The sequence below is a fragment of the Neovison vison genome, chromosome 4, assembly GCF_020171115.1.
Source record: "Neovison vison isolate M4711 chromosome 4, ASM_NN_V1, whole genome shotgun sequence".
NCBI lineage: Eukaryota > Metazoa > Chordata > Mammalia > Carnivora > Mustelidae > Neogale > Neogale vison.
The window spans coordinates 73,938,857-73,962,602 of record NC_058094.1 but is presented as its reverse complement, the minus strand read 5'-3'; the positions used below and the strand labels follow the sequence as shown (position 1 = coordinate 73,962,602).

At 46.7% G+C, this 23,746-nt stretch overlaps 1 protein-coding gene across 3 annotated transcripts in view; it reads left to right on the top strand.

Moving 5' to 3' along the window:
* Positions 1-23,746, top strand: part of CHD7 (chromodomain helicase DNA binding protein 7) — a 188,987-nt gene that overhangs the window by 147,412 nt on the left and 17,829 nt on the right. For all 3 annotated transcript variants that reach the window (XM_044245545.1, XM_044245544.1, XM_044245546.1), the window contains 12 exons: positions 2,027-2,170; positions 3,452-3,707; positions 9,324-9,534; positions 10,048-10,243; positions 10,519-10,686; positions 11,324-11,503; positions 14,712-14,822; positions 14,919-15,124; positions 17,906-18,105; positions 18,278-18,437; positions 22,545-22,634; positions 23,092-23,195. In XM_044245545.1, the coding sequence (XP_044101480.1) occupies positions 2,027-2,170; positions 3,452-3,707; positions 9,324-9,534; positions 10,048-10,243; positions 10,519-10,686; positions 11,324-11,503; positions 14,712-14,822; positions 14,919-15,124; positions 17,906-18,105; positions 18,278-18,437; positions 22,545-22,634; positions 23,092-23,195 (2,026 nt within the window). The remainder of the gene's footprint in view (positions 1-2,026; positions 2,171-3,451; positions 3,708-9,323; positions 9,535-10,047; positions 10,244-10,518; positions 10,687-11,323; positions 11,504-14,711; positions 14,823-14,918; positions 15,125-17,905; positions 18,106-18,277; positions 18,438-22,544; positions 22,635-23,091; positions 23,196-23,746) is intronic.

Genomic DNA, 23,746 nt, shown 5'->3' with positions numbered 1-23,746 from the left:
CTTATAAAAATGTCTTGTGTGTAATCATTTGGGATAACTGGCATTCAGCAGCCCTTGAGGGAAAGCAGCGTAAAAAAAGAGTCCCTCTCAGGACGTCTGGGTGGCTCATTTGGTTGTGGCCAGCTCTTGATCTCTGCTCAGGTCTTAATCTCGAAATTATGACTTTAAGCCCGCTGTTCAACTTAAAAAAAAATAAAGAACCCCTTTCCTTTTTTGAGGTACACTTATTTTGAAATGAGTAATTTAAAAAGATTTTTTCTGAAGTATTTGTTTAGAGGTTAAGGATTTAATTCAATCATAAGGGATAGGAGAAAATTGGGAGATAGTCTTTAGTATCAATATAGCTCTTTCCTGAGTCTGTGACAGTTTAAAAAAATTCTCTGATAAAGTAATTTAAAACCAAAGTATGTCAGAGACTATGGCCCATGTTATCTACCAGTATGGTTATATATTAGAATATCATCTCTTTTTTTTTTTTTTTTTTTTTTTGAGAGGGGGGTGGGTGCAGAGAAAGAGGGAGAGGAAGAATCTTAAGCAGACTTCACAGCCAGCGTGGAACCCGAGGCAGGCCTGGATCTCACAACCCTGAGATCATGACCTGAGCTGAAATCTAGAGTTGGACACTTAACTGACTGAGCCATCCACGCACCCCTATATTAGAAAACCATGAACTGATTTGCGGGCTCCTTACTGTTTGTGAACTGAGTGAGTCTGAAGATGACTTTGGTCCGTGTATCTTCCTGAGAGACAACTTTATTCAAAAGGGAGAAGAGGAGAAAGAAAAGCAAACTGAACTGCTTTACCTTACTTTCAGAGAGCTTCCTTGACATAAAGGATATGGTGGAAATTACAAAAATGAGTGTGTCTTTCCCCTCCTTACATCACTTACCTCGTATTTACTGAGCATATATTCTCTACTCAGCAACCAGGTCTTGTCAGATTGCACGTTAAGTCCGAATAATTTGAACCTACTAGAAGGTAGGGTAACTTTCTGAAATAGTTTTATTTGCTGTACTATGTATCAAGTGGCCAAACAAAATACTAAATAATAAGATCCTTAAGATTAATAAACTCACCATTGTTAAAACTGGTCACTGAGAAATAGCTCCTCTGTGTTGGACTAAAAAAAAAAAATACAAAGACGAGGATACAGATGCATAAGGAAAGTTGGAGCAAGAGCTCGTAAACAGGAAGAATTATCTTAAAGAAATAACCTAACTTGGTTCAAAGAAACAAAGTTAGAAATAGCATCTGCTTTAAAAAAAAAAAAAAAAAAGTGATTGTGGTATTTAAAACCAAGCTGACCTCTTCGCTAGTTTGAAATTTTTGCAGAACAAAATAGTTTTTCATATGCTGTTGCATGTAGAAGAACTTCTTTTGTCTCCAAAGTGAGTCATGCAGGAAGCAGATGGGGAGAAGAGACTGCTGTTGATGTAGAGAACAGAAAGAAGCATGTGAGCTTTCTCGGAGTCTAGGGACTTTAGGAAAAAAACTTCGGTGGAGAAAAAAGCATTGGGACCCAGGAGACTTGCAAAGCCGTGGCTCTAAAATGTTGACCTAATAACCCCAGGAAGAAATGAAATGGTGTGGTGTGTTTATGGGGTCTGCCACGTTCTAGAGGGCCCACGCCGTGAGTCTGTCTGAAGCAGGGTCCATGATTTTCTTGTGTCTCTGCCTTTACGAATGGTGGATGCTGAGTGAACATTCATGAGATGTGGGAAAATGGATATCTAGAGAGAGGTTTTGGTTTTATTTATTTATTTTTAAACATTTCATTCATTTGAGAGAGACAGAGAGAGCATGTGTGCGATCAGGGCAGAGAGGGAAGGAAGAGGGCGAGAATCTCAAGCAGAGTCCTCTCTACGCACGGAGCCCATCTGGGCCCTGAACCCACGTTCCCGAGATCACGATCCGAGCCAAAGTCAGGAGTTGGGCACTTGACTGACTGAGCGTCCCAGGCGCCCCAGGAGAGAGGGTTTCGTTTTAGGAAACTTTCTGTTCAGTTGCCTTCCTTGCGCACCTGCAGGAACACAAAGTGCTGCTGACGGGGACGCCTCTCCAGAACACTGTGGAAGAGCTCTTCAGCTTGCTGCATTTCTTGGAACCGAGTCGCTTCCCTTCAGAAACCACCTTTATGCAAGAATTTGGTGATCTGAAAACAGAAGAACAGGTACTCATCATGTCTACTTTGTACTTGAGTCATGTAACTGAAGGTTAACCCATGAAATGGCAAAGCATTGCTGTTTAGCTTCTTAGAAAAAGTCAAGTGAACTCTGTATCTCCTTTCCTTGAACGTTCCAAGTCTTCATTATGGAGGTTTTCTTGTTTGTCTCTTTGCCCTCAAGAAGGGCAATTGGAATTTGTTAGAAGAGGTTACTTACCTGTTCATGTTCAATTTTCAGAGCCTGCCGTGCTATTCAGGTCAATGGTTTTGCTTTGTGTACTTTTTTTTCTTTCTTTAAGATTTTAGTTATTTGGGGAGAAGCAGGCTCACTGCTAAGTGGGGGGGTCTGATGCAGGGCTCGATCCCAGGACTCTGAGATCATGACCTGAGCTGAAGGCAGAGGCTTAACTGACTGAGTCACTCAGGCGCCCCTGCTGTGTATACTTCTGAGCGCAGTGTTAGAAGGCATGGGAACTTGTAGTTATCTGCCTCCTAGAGTTTTGGGATTCTAACTTTATTTTTTAGCTGTGTATGCTTGGCCACATTGCTTACTTTTATTGTCTACATATTTTCATTTAAACTACTTGAAAAGATTTCTGTGAGAAATAAATGAAGTTTGTGTATGAAAAGCAGGTAGTTATTTTATACATCCTAGGAGTTATGGGAATATTTATTATTATACTGGTTTTGAGACAGATATGCTTGTAGTATGCTTTTGGTCTTGGTCTTTATGTCTGCCCCTCTACAGTTTACTGTCTGAAGCCTCCTAGTTTAGTTCAGAGTGAAGTCTGTTTTGTTTTGGTTTTTGCTTTCTTAAGATAAAAATGATCTTATCTGCTATATATCCTATTGCCAGTCAGTAGAAATGGGAATCAGAGAGCGACATCTCTGCTTATTGACGCAGGGAGTAGGGAACTCCTGGCCTACTCATTCTGTTAGCTCTTTCCACTCCCATGTCCCATGAGATCACCTCTTCCCTCTTTCTCATCATCCCTGTGGCTTAAGACACACAGAATCACACGGTGAATCAGTTGGGTTCCTTTCTACTGTTGGGTTCTTTTCTTCTGGCTGTTCAGGCCCCCAGGCAGCTGAAATAGGCCACCTAACATGGCCTCATTTGACCTTTATGCACCTCTGTCATGAAAGCTGGGAGATCAGTGCCTTCGTGCCCTTACTGGGCTTTGACAAATAAAAACCGATGCTAAGTGAATAAGATAATCCTGATTTTTCATGTTAATTATGCAAGCGAATCACGAAACCAGCATTAACCTAAGGTCCTTTTTTTAGGTGCAGAAACTCCAGGCTATTCTAAAGCCAATGATGTTGCGACGTCTCAAGGAGGATGTGGAAAAGAACTTGGCCCCCAAAGAAGAAACTATTATTGAAGTTGAGCTAACAAACATTCAGAAGAAATATTACCGAGCCATCCTGGAGAAGAATTTCACATTTCTCTCCAAAGGTGGTGGTCAAGCTAACGTCCCTAACCTTTTAAACACTATGATGGAGCTACGGAAGTGCTGCAATCATCCGTACCTTATTAACGGTGAGCTGTGGCACCGGTGGACGCGTTTGGGTGACTCCAGAAGTCCTCTCCCCCTCCCAATGGAGGATTCGATGCGTTGTGGTCGTTACTGGATCCTGTCGCCTCAGCACGGGTTTCACCAACTTCCTGTTCTTCCTGACGCCTCCTTCTGTGGTGGCTGCGAGGGAGAGACCATTGCCCCTGCTGAGCTCTGCCACGGGGCCTCAGCACACCATTCTCCAACTTCTCTGCCTCCGTGTCTCACCCCTCGGAAGGAGGTGTTGGTACTAATGCCTAAAAATCATCAGAAGTGCTAACAGTTAACGAGAGATTGGCCTCAGCTGAGACTTTTTTGCTCTGTGTGTGTGTGTGTGTGTGTGTGTGTGTGTGTGTGTGTAAATCAGAGAAGTTGAAGAGGAACTGGTGTGAGAAGGCAGCTGTCAGCTGTCTGGAGCCTTTGGCAGGAGGGAATTTCGGTCTAGAGACCTCTAGGACCTATTCCCTAGGAAGGAGAGATCATTTTAAAACTTTGATAACAGTTTGTTTCTGTTACTGATGGATACGTTATGGTCTTCCTGTTTTCTTAACTGAATTGACAGTGTCACGTAACTGATTTGGGTAAAAACCTATATTGTATACTTCCCAAAATCATTAAAAGGGTAAACATTGCATGCCTGGGATGTGTGGGACACTCTGGAGGATACAGGAGGCTTCAGGCTTGTCAGCGATGGAGGTGGGAGAAGCCAGAGGGAAAGCAGTGGCACTGAGACCGTCCCATGGGGGTGGGAAGGAGTTTGCCAGTCAGGGTCAGAAAAGGGAAGGGCATTGAGGCTGATGTAATAACATGAGCAAAGACAGACAGGAAAGCAAAGGGGAACTTGCCCAAAGTGTAAAGTCCGTGTCAGAAACAGTGGGGCAGTGAACGTCAGGCACATACTGAGACCCTGCTGTGGAAAGCCTCAAAGGCCAGGCCATGGGATTTTGGCTTTCGTCTGCAGGCCGTGGAGAACCGTGGCTAGTGTTTGAGCTGAGAAATGATTCAGGATGCTTGATCTGGCAGCATCGTATAAAACAGATGGGAGGGAGTAGGGAAAGACATATAAGTTGAAAGACCTGCTTGGAGGCTCTTGCTGCCTGCTGTCGTGGCCAGAGCTCATACAAGTTAAGGAAGGGGGATAGCCCGCCACGTTGCTGTGTTTGTGTGCAATTAGGTTCCCTTGCAGGGGAGTAGGAACAAAGATCGGTTCACAATCCATGAAGTTCAAGGACAGCTAATTTAAAGAGTTCCTGATCTTTGACCCCCTGTTCCTGAGGGACACACCTTGCACAGCCCCACGAGTTCCTATTACGAGATGACGGAGTGGCCCACCCCTGCAAGACCACCTCAGCGCTGCCTCTGTGGTCACTGCCGTGGTGTGACATCGATGAATCCCCTGCTTGATGTCGTGCTCTTAGCTCTGTCTTCCACAGAGAGTGCTGTGCGTGGTGATTCCGTGCTTGCTGCTGCCAGCAGCCGTCCTGCCAAGCACCACATGTTTAGGAGCCCGTGAGGCCGTTACAGGGAGCGTCAGCCAGCCTGTGCCTGAGCTGGGGAGCTGGGGTTGGCGCCTAGGGTGACTGGGGGTGTGAGTACAACGCCTGTGCTTATGTGACACACACACACGCTTGCATTTAATGTTTGCTAAAGAGAAAATGAGGAAGAGTAGCCTCCAAGGGGGAAGCGAGAGCCGTCGCAGAAGAACTGAAATGCCGCTGCAGGATGCGTGTGAGAGGGTTGACCTCGGGTGGCCGTCAGTTCCGTCACGTCTGCCTTGTCCGCTTCCATACTAGTCACCCACATCGAACATGTCGAGGGAGGAGTTTTGCGTCCGCTCCCCCTTGCCCCGCCCCCTCCCCAGCACAGCTGGTGGGTCTTTTCCTTGGCTGATTGCTCTGCAGGGTCATCTGCTATACTTCCTGGTTTACCTGGAGTCTTTTAGGACTTGTGAGACTTGGGTCTGTGGCCATTGTTTTAATTGATCATACCTTGGGGTCAGCGTTTCTGCCTCTCTAGGTGATGAAGTGTCTGTGAAGCCCAAAATATGCCCTTAGTTGAGAAGTTGTAATTTAAAAATACATGTGCACCCTGCCCCTTACATTAGGCATTACAGCTGCCCAGATAACTTAACCTGGATGTTGAGGTTCACCGAGGTTGCTCCATGGCCCTATCGCCCATTTTCATCCACAATCTGGAGCAGAACGTATACCGACGTGCTGGCTCTCCACACATGTATCGAGCCAGTTCAAGGGCATTTTCAGTGTGGCAGTTTACGTTGACATTTATACGGGTGGTGGCAGGGTCAGGCGGCCCCAGCCAAGCTCAGGTTTATTCCAGGAAAGCACGACACACTGTGTAACTGTGGAAAGTGGAAGCAACTGTACGTGCAAGTTGGTAACCTGTGGTAATGTAAGCAAAGCAGAAGGAAGAAAATTAGAAATGACAGTAGGACACAAACCGAGTAATATTTTAAATGTGGGTTGATGTCTTAAGTGCTTAGTGCAGTGTTTGGGGTGCTCTGTGAGTACTTGTAAGTGTTGCAGCTGCTGCTTTACTTCAGTAGACTGGAACATCCAGTTTTAAGTTCCCCGTGTGAGAGTGCAAGTGATGTCGGAAACTTGGTCAAGGTCCCCTAAGGGTCATTTGTTGTCATTGCTGGGGGCCAGAGGAGTTACAGAGAAGAGCAGACAGAAAAAAAACCAGCCAGAGCTTGCATGATGGAATGAATTTCGGATAGAAAACTGTAACTGTTTTCCTGGTAATCTTCAAAAGACAATAATACCTTGTTTGTGGCTGGATGACATTGGCTAGATAATAACTTCTCGTGAAAGCTAGCAAACATTGCAGTTCCTGTCCTCACCACGACCATCTGTTTAGTGAGAAGACTTCCACGCTGGTTTCAAGTTGTCTTTGATATCCCCCACACACACACACACACATTTTGAAATACAGCATGAACAATAATTTAGGACAGTGTGAACAAAGTATTTTGGCTTGTGATAACCTATTTCCGGTTAATTTTCAGACTGATATTTAGAAATCTAACATCAAGGTAAATAATTGGTAAACTTGGGCACTTTGGCTATGACATTGAAAAGTAGAAATTGCTTTCCTTCATTAACTTCCCCGGCCTTCTTTCCTTTAATTTGTCTATAATAAGTATAGTGCTAGACGAATCCTATAGGAAATCTGTTTGCTGATATCTTTAAAACTGGCTGCTGTTTTAAGAATCTCAAATTCATAGCAAAGAGCTGGATTGAGTAATTCAGCAGTAGCTTTTGTCAGGTAAGAACAAATGTATTTTAATTTTGACTGTTCTTTAGAAGATGAGAAATTATTAGTAGCAGTCAAAAAGCAAAGAAGTTATTTTTCTTATCTCTGAATAAATTTAAAATGAAAAATATTTCTCTGTTAATTTGAGAAATTATTTGTATTTTCAGTTTTTTACTCAAATATTCTAATGTCCGATATTTATCTTGTCAAATGATTATTTCATTTTTGAAGACTTCATTGACCCTTAGCTTGTTTTAAACTAATATACGGATTCTGAGTTAGAATTTTTTTAATGATTTTTTAATAGATTATTTATTTATTTATTTGATAGAGAGAGAGATCACAAGTAGGCAGAGAGGCAGAGAGAGAGAAGGGGGAAGCAGGCTCCCTGCTGAGCGGGGAGCCCGACGTGGGGCTCGATCCCAGGACCCTGAGATCATAACCTGAGCTGAAGGCAGAGGCTTAAACCACTGAGCAACCCAGGCGCCCCCCCCCCCGAGTTAGAATTTTTACATAGACAAAAAGTAACTGCCCAAATACCAGGAGTAAAATCTATTTCTGAGTTGTAAAGCGCTTACACTGTCTTGCACATGAACAAATTTTTTAAAAAGACCTACCGTAATATATAGACTTAAACCTATTACCCTGTTTCCTGAGGGCCACCTTGTCCTGAATCCAGAACCTAGATTTCTACATTTCATGTTTTGAAAAATATGATTCAGCTTTATTCAAGAATATTCTTTATTCAAGAACTTTCCTGTTAATGCTCTTCCACAGCATTTTGTTTTTACCTTTTCCTCATTAAAACCTGTCCCCTCTTCTCCCCACTTGGAGGAGGGTCTTGAGTGTTAGCCTCTTACTCCTGCGGAAGAGGGAGCGAGGCACTAGCGATGCCAACCCGGCAGGCCTTCTCCGCCCCGCCACCTTCCTCCCAAGGAACAGTGTGCTTTGCAGAGGCCTTAGTGCCTGGGTGAGGGCATTAAGTGACTTTAATCTCTTCTCAGGGAGAGTCTTTGTTGATTAATAATTAACAAGCTGTATTTCCGCGTATGGCGGTGCTGTCACTGAATTGGCACAGGTGCCCTTTGAGTGGAGATAGGACGGTACCTTCCTTCCTCCCGCTGCTGCTGGTGGCAGTTCCGACGGGCTGCGTGCTCTCACTCACCTAGCCTGCAAGCCCCGTCCTAGACTTCCACACACGCCTCTCATGTGTTGTTAGTTCACACATGTTTCAAACTGGTGGTAAGAAGAGTAGTTCACACTCTGGCACAGTCGAAGGCTGGGAACCAGTTCCATTAGGTGGATTTGTTTGTTTTTCCTAAAGAATAGGTGACACCCCTCCCCCTCTTTCTGGAGAGGCGCTGAGCACAGCAGCCCTGGCCTGACGAGCTCCCCAGGCGGGAGGCGGCCAGACCCGGGCGCCCCCATGTTCTACGCTCAGCAGCTCAGCAGTTGAAGGGAGCTGAGCCTGGGTGTGTTTGGGGCATGGGGCGGCAGGCCTAAGCGCTTCTTTCCTGGCGATGTCATTCTCTTGAGGCATCTCTGCCTCAGGCAGAGTTCTGCAGGAGGCTAGGAGAAAGAGGGCTACGCACAGAAGCCTTATGTGAGACAAGGTCGTTTCCTGCTCTTGTTTTTGAAACGCTTGAAAAGCTCTGGCTACTTCAAGATAGAGTTTTTGTACCTCATGAAACTGCCAGATGAGAATGAATGTGGAGTAGGGGTTTCGAGATTGCAACAGAAGACGTGTGTTCAGAAACCCCACTGCCCCCCCCAAAATCCCTAAGAATTATCCTGAGAAAGGAATTTCCTTTTGTTGCCCTCTTTTGGGCTGTATTTACACAGGATTATATACAAAAACTCCTGCCCCCACACCGTCATTATTAAAACCCGATTCCCTTGTTTCTTAGCTTCAGAACAGATTTTGTTGTTTGTGTTTATATTCCGCTAGTAAACAGTTCTTCATTTCTTTAGCGATTGAGTTCCAAATTTTCTGTAGGTATCTGGCCCTTGGCTTGTTTCTGCCACTTCTGGCTTGACAGTCTGTTGTTGAAATTCAGTTTCTACAGACAGCAAACATTTGTTTGTTGGAAAATGTGGGTTTCCCCCCCCAAATGTTTAAATGTGTTGTGCTTAAAACTTTGATCCCTTTTATACTTCCGTGGTTTTGTGTCAGACCTGACTTCTAGTAAGTGGCCGGATTCATGTTCATAAGCATGAGTGTGGCATTCTGGTTCCTGTAGTTAGCAGTGGGTTTTGAAAGCAAGTTCATTGTTTTTAGTAATAAAAACCTTTTACAGTATTCACGTTATGCTGTCCAATCTCTGCAGGTGCTGAAGAGAAAATTTTGGAAGAGTTTAAAGAAACACACAATGCCGACTCTCCAGATTTTCAGCTCCAGGCGATGATCCAGGCTGCTGGCAAGCTAGTGCTGATTGACAAGCTGCTGCCAAAACTGAAGGCTGGTGGCCACAGGGTGCTTATCTTTTCCCAGATGGTGCGCTGCTTGGACATACTGGAGGACTACCTCATTCAGAGACGGTGAGGCCACTGTGCCGTAAGAATAAAAAGGAAATAAAAAATGACCTTTCATGGGGCTCCAAGTGGCTCACCTCGAAGTGACATTCATAACAGAGGGGAAGGAGGGGGGGAGCTGTGTCATACCCTTCTCTAAAGACCGTCGGGGTACAGGGCCTGGTCACTGCATGCGGTGACTACAGTAGGACTCTGCGTACTTTGGACGGCCATTTCGTTTCCCACTTCTTTCTTTTGGCTGGGGAGAATGGGTCTCCCCGAAAAGCAGAATCGTTTGTTATTTGACTGCTAGAGATGTCAGATGTTTTTAGACTTGTTATTTTACTAGCGAGGAAATAAAGTAGAATTTAATTTTTGAGGATTGCACCAATTTATATGCCAAACTACCGTTAAAACCTGTCTGCTCTGAGATGATTTCTCGGCAATGTATATCCTGCATTGTAATACTCGCTTTACGAAAAGAAACAAGCTTGCCCTAGTCACGTGCCTGGCCTCCTTGTTAATCCTGACGTTTTCTAGGTACCCGTATGAGAGGATCGACGGCAGAGTGAGAGGAAATCTCCGCCAGGCAGCTATCGACCGATTCTCCAAACCTGATTCTGATCGGTTTGTTTTCCTCCTGTGCACAAGGGCGGGAGGTTTAGGCATTAATCTTACTGCTGCTGATACCTGCATCATCTTCGATTCCGACTGGAATCCCCAGAATGATCTCCAGGTAAACACACAACAGAATCATCCCTGGATGCCTTTTTTTTTTTTTCCAAAGTCCTTCCACTATGATGAGAACTCCCTAGTCAAACCCGTAAACATGGATGGTCACCACTCCGGTGGTGTCCCAAGATCGGGCAAATGAACCAGCAGTAGTCACTGCCTTGATAATGCCCGAATGATTTCTTCGTGTGTGAGCCTTCTGCACTGCGCCTCTGCATGTGGGAACGGGCATGGGAGTCTTTTCTTTCTTCGGTAGCCATTCGTTTTTTTTTCTTCCAGGCTCAGGCTAGATGTCATAGGATAGGACAGAGCAAATCTGTGAAAATCTACAGGCTGATTACGAGGAATTCTTACGAGAGGGAGATGTTCGACAAGGCGAGTCTGAAGCTCGGCCTGGATAAAGCTGTGCTGCAGTCCATGAGTGGGAGAGAGAGCGCCGCCAACGGGGTAACGTGCTGGCCTGGGCCCTGCCGCTCTTCGGGCTCTCCTTAGCCTGGCTTAGCTAATGGGAAGAAGTGATCTGGCAGCGAATCACTTTCCAGCCTCACTTTTTTCAGCCTGTTTTGTTACAGTGTCTCTCTTTTTTTCTTTTTTTCTTTTTTAAAGATTTTATTTCTTTATTTGACAGAGAGAGACTGAGCGAGAGCAGGAACATGAGTAGGGGGTATGGCAGAGGGAGAAGCAGGCTCCCCGCTGAGCAAGGAGCCAGATGTGGAGCTCCACCCCAGGACCCTGGGATCATGACCTGAGCGGAAGGCAGACGCTTAATGACGGAGTCACCCAGGCGTCCCTGCCACACTGTCCTTTTCATGAGTCCAGTTTATCCTGCTTGAGAGGTGCCGGGGTGCCCTGCCTGTGGCTGCAGTCATGATCCCAGGGTCTCAGGATCCAGCCCCACATCGGGCCTCAGTCTGCGTCCTCCCTCTCCCTCCCCACTTGTGGTCTTTCTCTCGCTCTCTCTCTCTCTCTCAAAGAATTAAGTCTTCCAAAAAATAAAAAATTCCTCCTTGACTGCAATGAGGCATTTCTTTTGCCTACAAACATTTTTCCATTCTAAATGGCTTTAAATATCTCACTAAAACAGGTACAGCAACTTTCCAAGAAAGAAATAGAGGATCTGCTCCGAAAAGGGGCCTATGGCGCCCTCATGGATGAGGAGGATGAAGGGTCTAAGTTCTGCGAAGAAGATATTGATCAGATTCTCCTGCGCCGCACCCACACGATCACCATTGAGTCTGAAGGGAAAGGTTCCACATTTGCTAAGGTGTGCATTGACCTGAAGAGGCAGGTTTTCTATAGAAATGTACTAGAGTTCGCTTAAAGCAGAACCTTACGAAGTGCCCGCAAGGTGCATACATAACATTGGCTTTATAACTGAGAATTAGGAAAGGACTTACAACCGCCCCTGTGGAGCACTAATGCATAAAGATGCTCTGTGTGCTTTTGGGTTCCCTTCTCTGTGTTTGGCCTTGGTAGTCCCCTCACCTTGGCCTCATATCTGCTTCCTGTGTTCTCGGCCCCACCCTGTCCACTGTGGAGCTCCTGCTCTGACATCATCTTGCTTCCTGAGATCCTGATTCCTGACGGAGCCTGTAAGAACAGTTGAGTCATTCCTATCTTCGTTAAAAAAAAAAAAAAAAAAAAACCCTCTCATCTTTTTTGCCCTCCAGCTTCAACTCCATAACCCTTCTTTTGTAGCTAAAATCCACATGGAGTGGTGTTTGTATGAGCTGTCCCCACTGCCTCTCTTTCTGATTGGTTTTTTTTAGCTTCCAGCTTGTCCCCCCGCCCCGTCCCCCTGACCCCTCTGTCAGACCAGCCCTGGTGAAGGTCACCACCCAGCTTCCCTTCCCACTGCTTGATTCAGAGTGCTTTTCTGAGGCTTTCTTTGCACGTGGTTCCACCCATCACACCCAGGCCCTCTTTATACCTTGATTTTTAACAGCTTTATTGAAATGTTATTTACTTGCCATACAATTCACCAATATCAAGTGTACAGTTCATTGCCTTCACCAGATTGGCAGACTTGTGCCCCCATCACCACATGTAAGTTCAGAGCATTTCCATCACCCCAGAACCTCTTGCCCATTAGCAGTCAGCCTCTCCGTCTTCCCCTCCCGCACCCCTCCTCCCCCCAGGTCCTTGGCAGCCTCTCATCTACTTTCCGTCTCTATAGATTTGCCTACTCCGGACATTTCATAAAATGGAATCCCACAACACGTGGTCTTTTGTTTCTGGCTCCCTTCACATTAGCATAGTGGCTTTGAGACTCACCCGTGTCCCAGCATGTGTCAATAATTCCTTCCCCTTTTCCACTGAACATCGTTCCTATTGCATAGGGTACCTGTTCTAGCAGTTAGGAGTGGGCATTGGGGTGGTGTATCCATTCACTAGTTGATAATGAAATTTGGGCTGTCTCCCCTTTGGGGTTATTATGAATGTTACAAACATTTATGGACAGGTTTTTATGTGGACATATGTTTTCATTTCTCTTACATATAGACCATAAATAGAATTGCTGGGTCAAATATTTGCTCCATGTTTAACCCTTCGAGGAACTGACAGACTATGCTCTAGTGACTGTTCCGTTTTCTGTTTATACCAGCAGTGATTTTTAGGGCTCTGATTTCTCCATATCCTCACCAATACTTTTTATTTTCTTTTTGATTGACTTTGATTATTATAACCATATTTAGGAATGTGAACAAGTATCCCACTCTGGTTTGATCTACATTTTCGGATGCTGTTGAGCATCTTTTCATGTGTTTGTTGGCCAATAAGTATATCATTTTGGGGAAAATGTCTCTTCACATCTTTTGTTCATCTTTTGAGTTACTTGGTTTTTATTATTGAATATTAAGAATTCTTTATATATTCTGGATAAAAGTTTCTCCTTAGATAAAATAATTTGCAAGTGTTTTCTCCTAGTTTTTTCTTAACGGTGTTTAATTTCAGTGAAGCCCTGGGTGCCTGGCTGGCTCAGTCAGTCAAGCATCTCCCTTTGGCTCAGGTCACCATCTCAGGGTCCCGAGATTAAGTCCTGCATGGGACTTCTTCTCAGCAGGGTGTCTGCTTCTCCCTCTGCCTCTGCCTGCTGCTCCCCCTGCTTGTTTGTGTGTGCTCTCTGTCTCTCTCTCTCTCTCTCTCAAATAAAATCTTAAAAAAAAATTTCAGTGAAGTCCAGTTTACCCATTTTTTTTTCCTTTTATTGTTCATGCTTTTGATATGTTGTCCAACATTGTCATCTAACCTAAGGTCATATAGATTTGCTCATGTTATCTTCTATGGGTTTTATAATTTTTCACTCTTACATTTAGGTCTGTGATCATTTTGAATGAATTTTTGTATGTGCTGTGAGATGGGGTCCGTCTCCTTCCCTTTGCTTGTGGACATCTGGTTGTCCCCTGCTCCTCAGTCTCCGGAGGCTTCCTCCTCTGGGCTCTGTGCCCCAGCACCTTCTCTCTCGTCTTTCAGCCTCTTTCCAGGTTCTGTTCTCTGTCCTTAGAGGCACTTCCCATTCAGTGAGTGCACAACCACATTCGTCATCCCTGTCCCTCTGCCCTCCATGTGTGTGCACACGCTCGCACCCCGGGGTTCACCTGACTGCTGCCATTCAGATGCCCAGCTTGGCTGCTGAGGCTTTTCTTGGCTTCCTCCTCCTCCTTGGTGCTTCACATCCACCTCGATTCTAACTCCTTCCACTTTACTTTTTAAAGAATATATCTCTAGACGGTCTGCTTTTCTCCACTTCTGCTGGAGCCATTTTCAGTCTTTGTTGCTTCCTCTCTAAACACTGCAGTGTCCTGTTCTACCTTCCCGTGTCCTGGGACACCAGTATGATTTCTCTAACAGGTGGCTTTGGATAGGACTGTGTCCATCCTGAGATTATTTCTATTTTGAAAGAGTTCGTGGCTACCTCAGGATAGAGTTCCGACCCCATTAACAGGACGTGCAGGGCCCTCCGTGACCTGGTCTCTGCCTGCCTCACCAGCCTGACCTTGAACTACTCTCCCCTGACCACGCTTATCACCAGTCACATGGCACAGTTGCCTCTCTTCTCTTCCGAGCCTTCGCACAGGCTCTGTTGTGAGCATGTTCACATACTTTCCTGTTCTCAGAGTTTTTAACAGGGCCAGATGTTATATTCTGGGGAGCCTTTTCCCAGCAATGCCCTTCCTGCACCCCCTCGTGAACCTGGCTAGATCCCTTCTCTGTAGATTAGCTGTACCTGTATGTACCATTGTCACCATTGTTGATTACACTGCACTGTCGTCTTTTGCTTCCTGATCGGTTTAAACCCCCGGACAGAGAGCTGCCTGGGGAACGGTCTTTCGTCCCAGCCCACCGACTGCAGCATCTGGTACACAGTGCAGGAATGCATATGTGCTTGGCTGAATGAGTAAATGAAAGCTGCTTTGCATTTTGCCTCTAAGAAGAGCATCTCAAAGTAATGCATATTTTTTCCCCTTTAGGCCAGTTTTGTTGCATCTGGAAATAGGACAGATATTTCCTTGGATGATCCAAATTTCTGGCAAAAGTGGGCAAAGAAGGCTGAATTGGATATTGATGCCTTAAATGGGAGGGTGAGTGAGAGGTCCCATTCAAACTCTACCTAATGTAACCCAAGGGATTTTTTTTTTTTTTTAAGAAGTTTCAAATGTATCTGCTGTCTGTTCTAGAATAACCTGGTTATTGACACTCCGAGAGTGAGGAAGCAAACCAGGCTCTACAGTGCAGTGAAAGAAGACGAGCTGATGGAATTCTCAGACTTGGAAAGTGATTCCGAAGAGAAGCCTTGCACAAAGCCGCGGCGGCCTCAGGACAGGTCACAGGGCTACGCACGGAGCGAGTGCTTTAGAGTTGAGAAGAATCTGCTCGTTTACGGGTAAGTCAGGCTTGTGTGAAAAATGGAATTTTACTTTAAAGACGAAATTCTAATCAGCGTGAGAAAGTGTATCTGGGTTGGGATTTCTGTGATGCCCCATCGTGCACTCAGGCACGTGACCGAGCAGCCACTGTGACAGGATCCAGGGTGGTTTGGTTCAGGGTTTGCTTCATGTCCTTGTGCATTTGAAGGAGCACGAGTTTGTCCCTTAGAATTATGTCAGATCCAGATTTACTTGTTGGTGACTAATAACTCAGAACCACATCTCAAAATTACAGAATCTTTTCCTACTTTAGCTTTGCATAAAATTTGAGTCTGTGGTAGTCTTTTAGTATTTCTCTGCTATGAAAACTTGTTAAAGGCAATCATCTCAGTTATAAAGCTCTTCTAACTCATCTGGAACATAAATATTTCAACTCTGAACGTGTTGTACTTTTCCTGCTGGACAACGTGTCTCTGAAAGGCAGGGTCCACATCACGTTCATCTTCGAAGAGCCCTCATCACACAGTGCTCGGAATGATGGCAGGGTGCTCACGAAATCTCTGAATCTGCAAATGAGAATTCTCTGGCATCTTATGGGCCTCCAGGCAAGTTTCATTCAAATAAAAAAAAGCTACCACCAAAGCGGTATTTCTGTAGATCTGATGACATCCTGCTTTTGATGATTTCTTCCCGCAGATTGTCATGAGTTTCAGAATGAACACGCATCTTCCGTTAGCATGGCATACAGGGCTCTCTGGTCTGGCTCTTGTCTGTCTTGTCAGTCCTTTCTGTGGGTAGCCCCAGCTTCTGTTGGGACAGACCGCTCCATCTCCTTCAGTGTGCCGTGCTCTGTCTCATGTCTCATCTCTGTCTTTCTACAAGTTCTTCCACTGCCTAGAGCAGCAGCCCTCCTACCCCCGCACACCCAGCCCACAGACTTGATCTGCCCACAGCTCCTGTCGCTGACCTCCAGCACCTGCATCCCCAGGCACCCTGCGCCAGAGAGTCTGGCTTGCAAGTTCATCACACTATTGCGTTGGTTTAGGACTCTTGAGTAGCAAGCTTCTCTTGCGGGAGCCCCATGTAGAGCTCCATGAAGCCCAGGACTCTCCTCTCTATGCCCTCAGGGAGGACTGCAGTGCCAGCAGACCCACAGTGAGTGCCAGATCAGTGATTTCATACGGAATCAATGAAGTTCAACTGAAACCCATTCTGTAACCCAAGCTAGTTGTCTGCAAGCTAGACACTCTTTCCTGTGTTCTTAGGTCGTGGGCAGATGCTGGACACTCTTTCCTGTGTTCTTATATAGTGGACAGACGCCTGAGCCCTTTGTTCCTTGCACCTGCCTGCCCAGTGATCAGAGTTGAGAATTTTGCTGGTGACTTTAGAAACAGAGTATCTTGATAATTCCTAAAGCTAAGAAGTGTGCGTGGAGTGCCATGTCTTTGAGGAAGGGCCTTCCTTCCTCCCCTAGGCATCACTGTGTAGGAAATACCTACCGGAAGCTGGGCACCATGCTAGGATCCTCAGAGACTGGGCATGCACCTGTGAGCAGGACAGTCACGGCCCCCTTTTCAAGGCAAAAATGACAAAAATGGACAAACAGAAATGGCAGGAAACTGTAATGGTGTTATGGCTGGGAAGACTGGAGATGGAGGGTAGAAGCATGTCTCTCTCCTGTAAGATAGCTCTGGTATCATCTCCCTATTTCTGAGACTTAGGGTTATACAAGAAGGGATTCCGCAGACAGCAACATGACTTGATGGGTGGACATCATGGCTTAGCGTGGGTAGAAGAGAGAGTTGGACGCTGGGCGGGGAGGAGAGAGTTCGTGCAGAGAGGGCAGTGTGTCCGAAGGCCTGGAGGTGAGGGTTGGCCCTGCAGTTTGAGGAACTGTGAGTTCACAGAAGCCAGAGAGGACCAGCCAGGACACATCTCCTGGCCTGCTGGGGCGGGCCCTGTGCCTCTCCTGCCATGGCCTCCCTGCTGTGAGCAGCCCTCAGTTCTTGAAGAAGGCAAGGGAGTGGCTGGCTTCCGTCCTGCGTGGCAGCCTCGGGGGAGACGAGGCACGGACAGGATCTGCCCGGCTGTTGTATGCTCTCACACCACAACACCCCGATCGGGGAGCACAGCACTGTGTCTGACTGGGATTATAGCCCCGAACAGTCTATTCAGGGTCAACAGTGTGCTGTCTGTTGTGTACCGTGTGTGGTTTACACGAGGGCCTGAGAGTTCTTGAAACACGCTGCCCGTGAATGCTCTTGTACTGGGGAATTAGCACTCCCTGGGTTGAAAGGAAACTCGAACCTGTTCACAGGCCTTCCTTCGTTACCATGGCATCCCATTGAGGTAGATTGAAATAGGACCATTCCTCCTCAGCATTGGGTCCCAGGTGTGGAAGCAGCCACACCCCCTCAGGTCACCGTGTGTCTCAAATAGCTGGTCGGCATTGAAACGTGCCAGCCGTGACAGGGTGACGCAGAGTGCGAGGTGTCCCGGTCCCGGCATCCTTTCCCCCCGGAGTTGTGGCCCTGCCGGAATCTGACAGAGAGCCTGTGTCGGGCCCACGGGCATTACCTCCATGATGGTTCAACCCAGCACCGAGGCGGCGTGAGCTCAGGCCCTGCTCTGTAACGAGTGTTTTTGACTCCTGCGCTCCAAAGTGCTTTCCTGCCCCCTGATGTCAGATACTGCTAGTTTCGAGCCAGGATTTCCTAACACTGCTACCGGACTGTGGAAGGAAAGCCCCAGGTCTAAAACGAAAGGTACCGTCTACATGCTGAACGTTTGCTTTGCAGCTGGGGACGGTGGACAGATATCCTCTCCCATGGCCGCTACAAGCGCCAGCTCACCGAGCAGGACGTGGAGACCATCTGCAGAACCGTCCTCGTGTACTGTCTCAATCATTACAAGGGGGATGAGAATATCAAAAGCTTCATCTGGGACTTGATCACACCCACGGCGGATGGCCAGACGCGAGCCTTGGTCAATCACTCTGGTAGGTCCGCGTCATGCTCTCTGTCCCGCAGGCTCTCAGAGAGCCACCTCGGACCCTCACAACGCCACCGAGACCCTGTGTCTCCCTGCCACATGCATTGCACTGAGTCCGACATCGTAATTGGGATTATAGAAAGCTTCTCTGACTATTGTTACCATTGCTCCGATTCTAGGTTTATCTGCCCCAGTGCCAAGGGGCAGGAAAGGGAAGAAGGTGAAAGCCCAGAGCACACATCCCGTGGTGCAGGATGCCGACTGGCTGGCGGGCTGCAACCCGGACGCCCTGTTCCAGGAGGACAGCTACAAGAAGCACCTGAAGCATCACTGTAACAAGTACGTTTTGAGAGGGTCTGCACGACAGGCTGTGACACTCTGCCTCCCGGCTTCCTGCACCTTTACCATTTTTTCTGGAAATAATGGTGCTGGGCCACACGACGGCACACCTTCAGATGGTGGATTGGTTTGTCTTTTTTTTTTTTTTTTGGCGTGGTAGTTACATAACATGGTCTTCCCATCTTAACCATTTGTTAGGTAGACAACTCAGCTTTAATTACGTTCAGAATGCTGTGTACCCATCAGCACTGTCTGTCCCCCAGACCTTTCCGCTGACCCCAGTGTAACCTCTGTGTCTTTGAGACAGTCATTGCCCTCCTCCCTCCCTGCCCCAGGTCCCTGGCAGGTGCCGTTCTACTTTCTGTCTCTAGGAGTTTGCCCATTCTAGATACCTCCTAAATGGAATCGTAGAATATCTGTGATGGCTGGCTTATTTCATCGCATAATGTTTTCAGGGTTCATCCGTTTTGTAGCCCGTGCCAGAATTCCATTCCTTTTCGTGGCTGAGTAATACTGCATTGTACACGTATACCACGTTTTGTTTATCCGTTCATCAGTTGACGGGGACGTGGGTTGATGGACACCCTTTTTGGCTGTTGTGAGCGATGCTGCTGTAAATATTGCAGATAACTAAGTTGTAACCAAGATGTGTTAGAGAATTACTGTTTGCCCTGTTTGACCCCGCCTTCAGCTGACTGCTTCCAGTGAAGGGACCAGGGAGTTTACAGGGAATTTTTTGCTTAATAGTACCTCGATGTCTGGGTCCTTTTTTCTTACCTGTGAGCTTAGAATCCCATTCCTTATCTTTATGTCCAGAACCTGATCATGTGTAATTGAAGAACATTAAATCTGTGTTTATTTCATTGCTGGGAGCTCTATTAACTATCTTCATACGAAACTAACATCTGTACGTGGCGATTCTTGTTCCATGGCCGTGAGCATGCGTTTCTGAGAATCCGTCCAGCCAGCACCGAACAGCTCCAGCGCTTGTAGCTTTGTGGGGCCTTGGGCAAGGTCCTCAGCCCCTTCAAGGCTCCCTTGCCTTGTTAACCACCTAGAGCTCCGCAGCAGGACCTCAGCTGGATGAAGCAGGATATAAACAAATATGTATCTCTCCTAAAAAGGAGGAACAAAAATCTGAGCACATTCTCCTGGCGGCGTGCCAAACCCTCCACGTGCGCGATGTTTGTGACCTGGGACAAGTAGTGCTCTTTGTCCCCCTTTGCCTGACAGGGGAGCGGAGACTCTGGCACTTACCGTCTAGACTAGCTAAGGAGCAGAGCCAGGGCGGGAGTCCGGAACGGAGGAGGGCAGTGCCCTCGCTCTCCGGAACCCCCGCCCACCTGGGGAGCCTGCCGGCCCCACGGGGTCATCCCAAGCGTCACGTGAAGCAGCTCCTGGCTGGCAGGGGATGAATGGTTCTCATCCCTTTGCAAACATGGAAGTGCCTTCGGGGCCTACCTTTAATCGTTATCACTAGATTTTGACTGACAATTTTTTTTCCTTTTTGAGTCTGTGAAAAACCATTACCTCAAACCATTTTGGTCCTCGGAAACTGTTTGTTGTTACTACTGTGGCATAATAGTCCTCCCTAAAATCCCATCCCACTTAACAGCTATCAGAAAACTTCTGTTTCCTGTGGTTTTTGTGAACTCTTTGGGTCAATAGCCTTCTGGGTTCTGGAGTCAAACCAGAAGTGGGGTGGTTTGGTGTGGGAACAGCGGCTCCTGTGCCTGGATCCGAGAGTGATGGGGGTGGCAGGTTTTTAATTTCCCATTCTAATACCAGTAGCGGACTCCATGAGTACCCTCCCTGGTTAGTATGTGAGATGGTGCTAGTGTCCCCGTGGCCTCAGGAGAAGACTGGCAAGGCTGGCCATCTCCTTTCTGGGATAGACAAGTGGTCCATTTCTTCTTCCTGGTGGGTCATGCCCTGAGACTTCTCAGGATCTAAGGTGGGGAAATGTTGATGAGAAAATGTAAGAGAAAATGAAACCCAAACTAAGGAACCTCCTAGAAGATAGCTAGCCGGTTCTCTTCAAAAGTGTCAAGACACAAAGACAAGGGAACTGTCTTAGGTTAAAGGAGATGAAGAGGCAGGGCAGTCCAGTACTCCATGAGGCCCTGAACTGGATGCAGGTCCGGAAGATGGTCATAGTGAGATAGCCAGTCAGATGTGAGTGAGGTCACGGACTACTAACAAGTCTGGTCTGTCGGACTTACCAAGTGCAAACTCTTTAAGGTCAGAGCCCACCTCCCATCTACTTTGTTATCCTCCTGGTACCACTGAGCTTGCCAGTTGCATTGGTCTGAATTTTTTCCTCTAGAAGAAAGGTGATATTCACAGTTAATTCTTGAAAGTCTCCACATAACTAAAATTCCTCCCAAAGAAGAAAACTGTATCTTCTATCAAAAAGGGAGAGAAACCATTCAGGTTATTGCCACTGTGCTGTTTTGCTTAAAAAAAAAAAAAAAAAAAAAAAAAAGGAGTATCCAGCCGAAGATGGAGGGTATTTCCTTTGGAACTACCCTTTTCTGAACATCCTCTATCAGGAGATCCTGGTCGGTAAATTCTTGCCTAAGCAGAGAAGAAACAAGGTGCCTGCCATAAAGGCCCAAACTGTTAGTTTTGTTTTGCCAGTTCTGTGTGGCACAGCCAATTTTTAATCTTATCAAAAGAAAAATCTTAAAAAACTAAAATGAAATACCCATGATAATTGTTTACATTGATGCTTACTCGAAATTGACAGCCTCAGACTGTCCATCTAGAACACATGTTACTCCAAAGCAGATAGCGGATGGAGAGGCAGACGTGTTGTAGGGTACCTGTTCGTGTATGTGGGAGTAGTCTGTTTTGGGGAAGATGTCCTTCGTCCTCCTTTTGACATTTTCAAGGACCCTTGCCACGTCCCGAGAGACATTGTGAGGTGCTGGAGTCAGAAGGCCTAATCCCAAGTCGTCCCTGCTCAGCACAACTCTGTGACCTCGGCTATGTCCCTGGTCTTCTGTCACCCTCAGTTTTCACGTTTGTAAAGTGGGGGTTATAACGTGCCCCACTTCACCACGGGATTATTGTGATGATCCGATGAGCTAGTACACACAGATGTGATATGTCAGCTGTAAACTCTCCCGTAAGTGTGTGATAGGATGACCCAGCTACAGAATTAGCAGTTAGAATTATCATCAACTCACGGCCGACAGGGTGAGTCTTCAATAGTCAGTCCTGAGTGCACACTGGGGGCCGTCCAGTGGAAGATGCCAGCCTCAGAGTAGACACGGGCCTTTGGGATTTACCAGGTGGGCTTTACCAAAAGAATTAATCTGGGTCCTAGAAAAAATCTCGCTCCTAGAATTCCATGGATTTTTAGAAACTTGATTCCTTGAAAATGACAAGGAATGGCAATGAATTGGCCACATTTTAGCCTCCTTTGTGTCATTTTGTTATTTTTTAAGCTACAACCTAGGCTTCCAGGTAATAAGAACTAGAAGGAATAAATAGTGTTTAATCCTCCTTAAGGGAGACCCGTGAAGACCCACCCCGGCCCCACCCTCATCACCATCTTCCTTTCTCGGAAGCAAAGTTGTATAATCTGAAAAACCTGACATTCCATATTGAGGGTTTATTGTAAGGTAGTAAAACCAGATTTTATATCTCGTTTATTCCTACAACTTCTGATGTGCTTCCAAAAATGGTATTAAGGCAGCAGCTGAGGAAATTTTATGAGATAATGAAGCAGAACAGTTACTGAAAGCCATCTGCTCAGTTGTTTACAAACTTGCTTCAATACTTCAGAGGCAATGGTAGGGTACGTGTCTAAACTTCACAAGCTGCACTAGGTAGGACTAAATGAAGTGCGCCTGGGCTGGGCCGCGCTCGGTCCCTCTCCGTGCAGCGCGAGCGGTTGCCAGGCAGGCCTGTTGGAAGCCAGCAGAAAGCACCACACAGAGGTGATTATGTGCCACCATCTGTCACGCTTCAAGCCTACCATACAGCATGGCTAATCAGCCTTGGCAGGATGATGGATGAACAGCAGCAGCTGCCAAAAGCCACTGTTGGCAAACAGTCCTGAAGTTAAGAACTTTTTCCCCCCTCTGTCTTCCTCTCCAGGGTCCTGCTGCGTGTCCGCATGCTATACTACCTAAGACAAGAAGTTATAGGAGACCAGGCGGATAAGATTCTAGAGGGTGCTGACTCAAGGTTAGTGCAAGTGCATGCCACTCCATACCTCCCTGTAGTGACCCAGGCAGCCCGAAGACCCTGCCGAGTGTGTTCCGGAACCTTCCTAAACCATTAGTGGCGTATCTCCTAGTTTGCACCTAGAATGGGATTTTCACCCTGTGTGCGTGGGGGTGCGGAGGGAATCAGGGGGAAAGCGTGTTCGCATGTCCGTGTTCCATGGAAAAGGTGGGAACTACGTTCCTGGCATTCTGACATTTAAAATGGGACCCTGTGTGATGAAGTCCACTTCCGACCATGGTAGAAAGCGACTGGCTCACACCCTTCCCTTCACCCTTCGCTCAGTGCTCCCCATGATGCTCGGATGCGTATTGCGGGAGGGGGCCTGCGAGCCTGCACATCCTGTCTGTGGTTCCTGGGGATTTTTCCTGTAACGTGAGCGTGTGTTCTGAATACCGTGTGACTGGTGTCTTTGTAGTGAAGCTGATGTGTGGATCCCTGAGCCCTTCCATGCTGAAGTCCCCACAGACTGGTGGGATAAGGAAGCAGATAAGTCCCTCCTCATTGGAGTGTTCAAACACGGTAAGTGATGTTTCCGTCTGACCACATCTTGACTCTGTGGCTTCGTTGTCAGCGCTCTTTCCATCCTCTTTTCCAAAGTCATAATATTAATGAGGATAGTTCCAGAGGACTCTTGGCTTCTACCATTTTCCTGTACTAAAAATCTAATATGAACTGTAAATATCAGATGCTGTTTTTGAATGTTTGTTGAGTATTTGAGAAGAAAACATTTCTTTCTTGGCTGTAAATAAAACCAAAACCATATTTGTTTTAATAATAGCCAAGTTGTCCTATAGCTCTCCCTAAACTTTGCTTCTAGCGTGGCTCCCCTCGCTGGCTCTGCCAACCCGTGTCAGAGTGGACGGTGGGCTTAACCTCTGCTATTAATCTGTACAAGTGCCTCCTGGGCTTTGTTCCAAGCAATATTTCACAAATGTCAGTGCTGAGAACTCACGGCTCCCCTGAGTGGATGCAGCCTTGTTAACTTTGAAAGGCTGGGGATGCAGAACTGGCATGATATATACAGTGAGCGATTCCTGATTATAATCCCAATTCTCTGGAGGTCGCGGAGG